This window comes from Cystoisospora suis, assembly GCF_002600585.1.
Source record: "Cystoisospora suis strain Wien I chromosome Unknown contig_2456, whole genome shotgun sequence".
NCBI classification, from domain to species: domain Eukaryota; phylum Apicomplexa; class Conoidasida; order Eucoccidiorida; family Sarcocystidae; genus Cystoisospora; species Cystoisospora suis.
The window spans coordinates 1-287 of NW_027155255.1; the positions used below are offsets into that span (position 1 = coordinate 1).

The 287-nt window shown below is 43.6% G+C and overlaps 1 protein-coding gene across 1 annotated transcript; it reads right to left on the reverse strand.

The window, feature by feature from the left end:
* Window positions 1-2: 2 nt before the first annotated feature.
* CSUI_005101 (uncharacterized protein) lies at window positions 3-272 on the reverse strand (the record flags this gene model as incomplete). Its single annotated transcript, XM_068065280.1, has 1 exon — window positions 3-272. A coding segment is annotated over one exon (267 nt), but the record flags the coding sequence as incomplete, so codon positions are not given.
* Between the last annotated feature and the right edge of the window lie 15 nt (window positions 273-287).

Sequence of the window (287 nt, forward strand, 5' to 3'; positions counted from 1 at the left end):
GCAAGAAGAAGAAGAAGAGAAACTCCCCGGAGGCATAGGCAAAGCTGGAGAGATGAAGATCAAGAGGCAAGAGAGGCAAGAGAAAGAGCCTGAGGTATGTCATTCTTAGCAGTCGTCTTGGAGCTTGTCTCTCTGCCTGTTTCTTTGGACTTTCTCGCTCGAGTTTCTTCTCCTTTTCATTCTCCTTACTGACTAAAGAGAAATACAGAAGTAATTCAGTTGTCTTACAAAGGAAAGATGGAGGGAGGACAGGAAAAGAACCCCGAATAGATAGATAGATTGAAGAT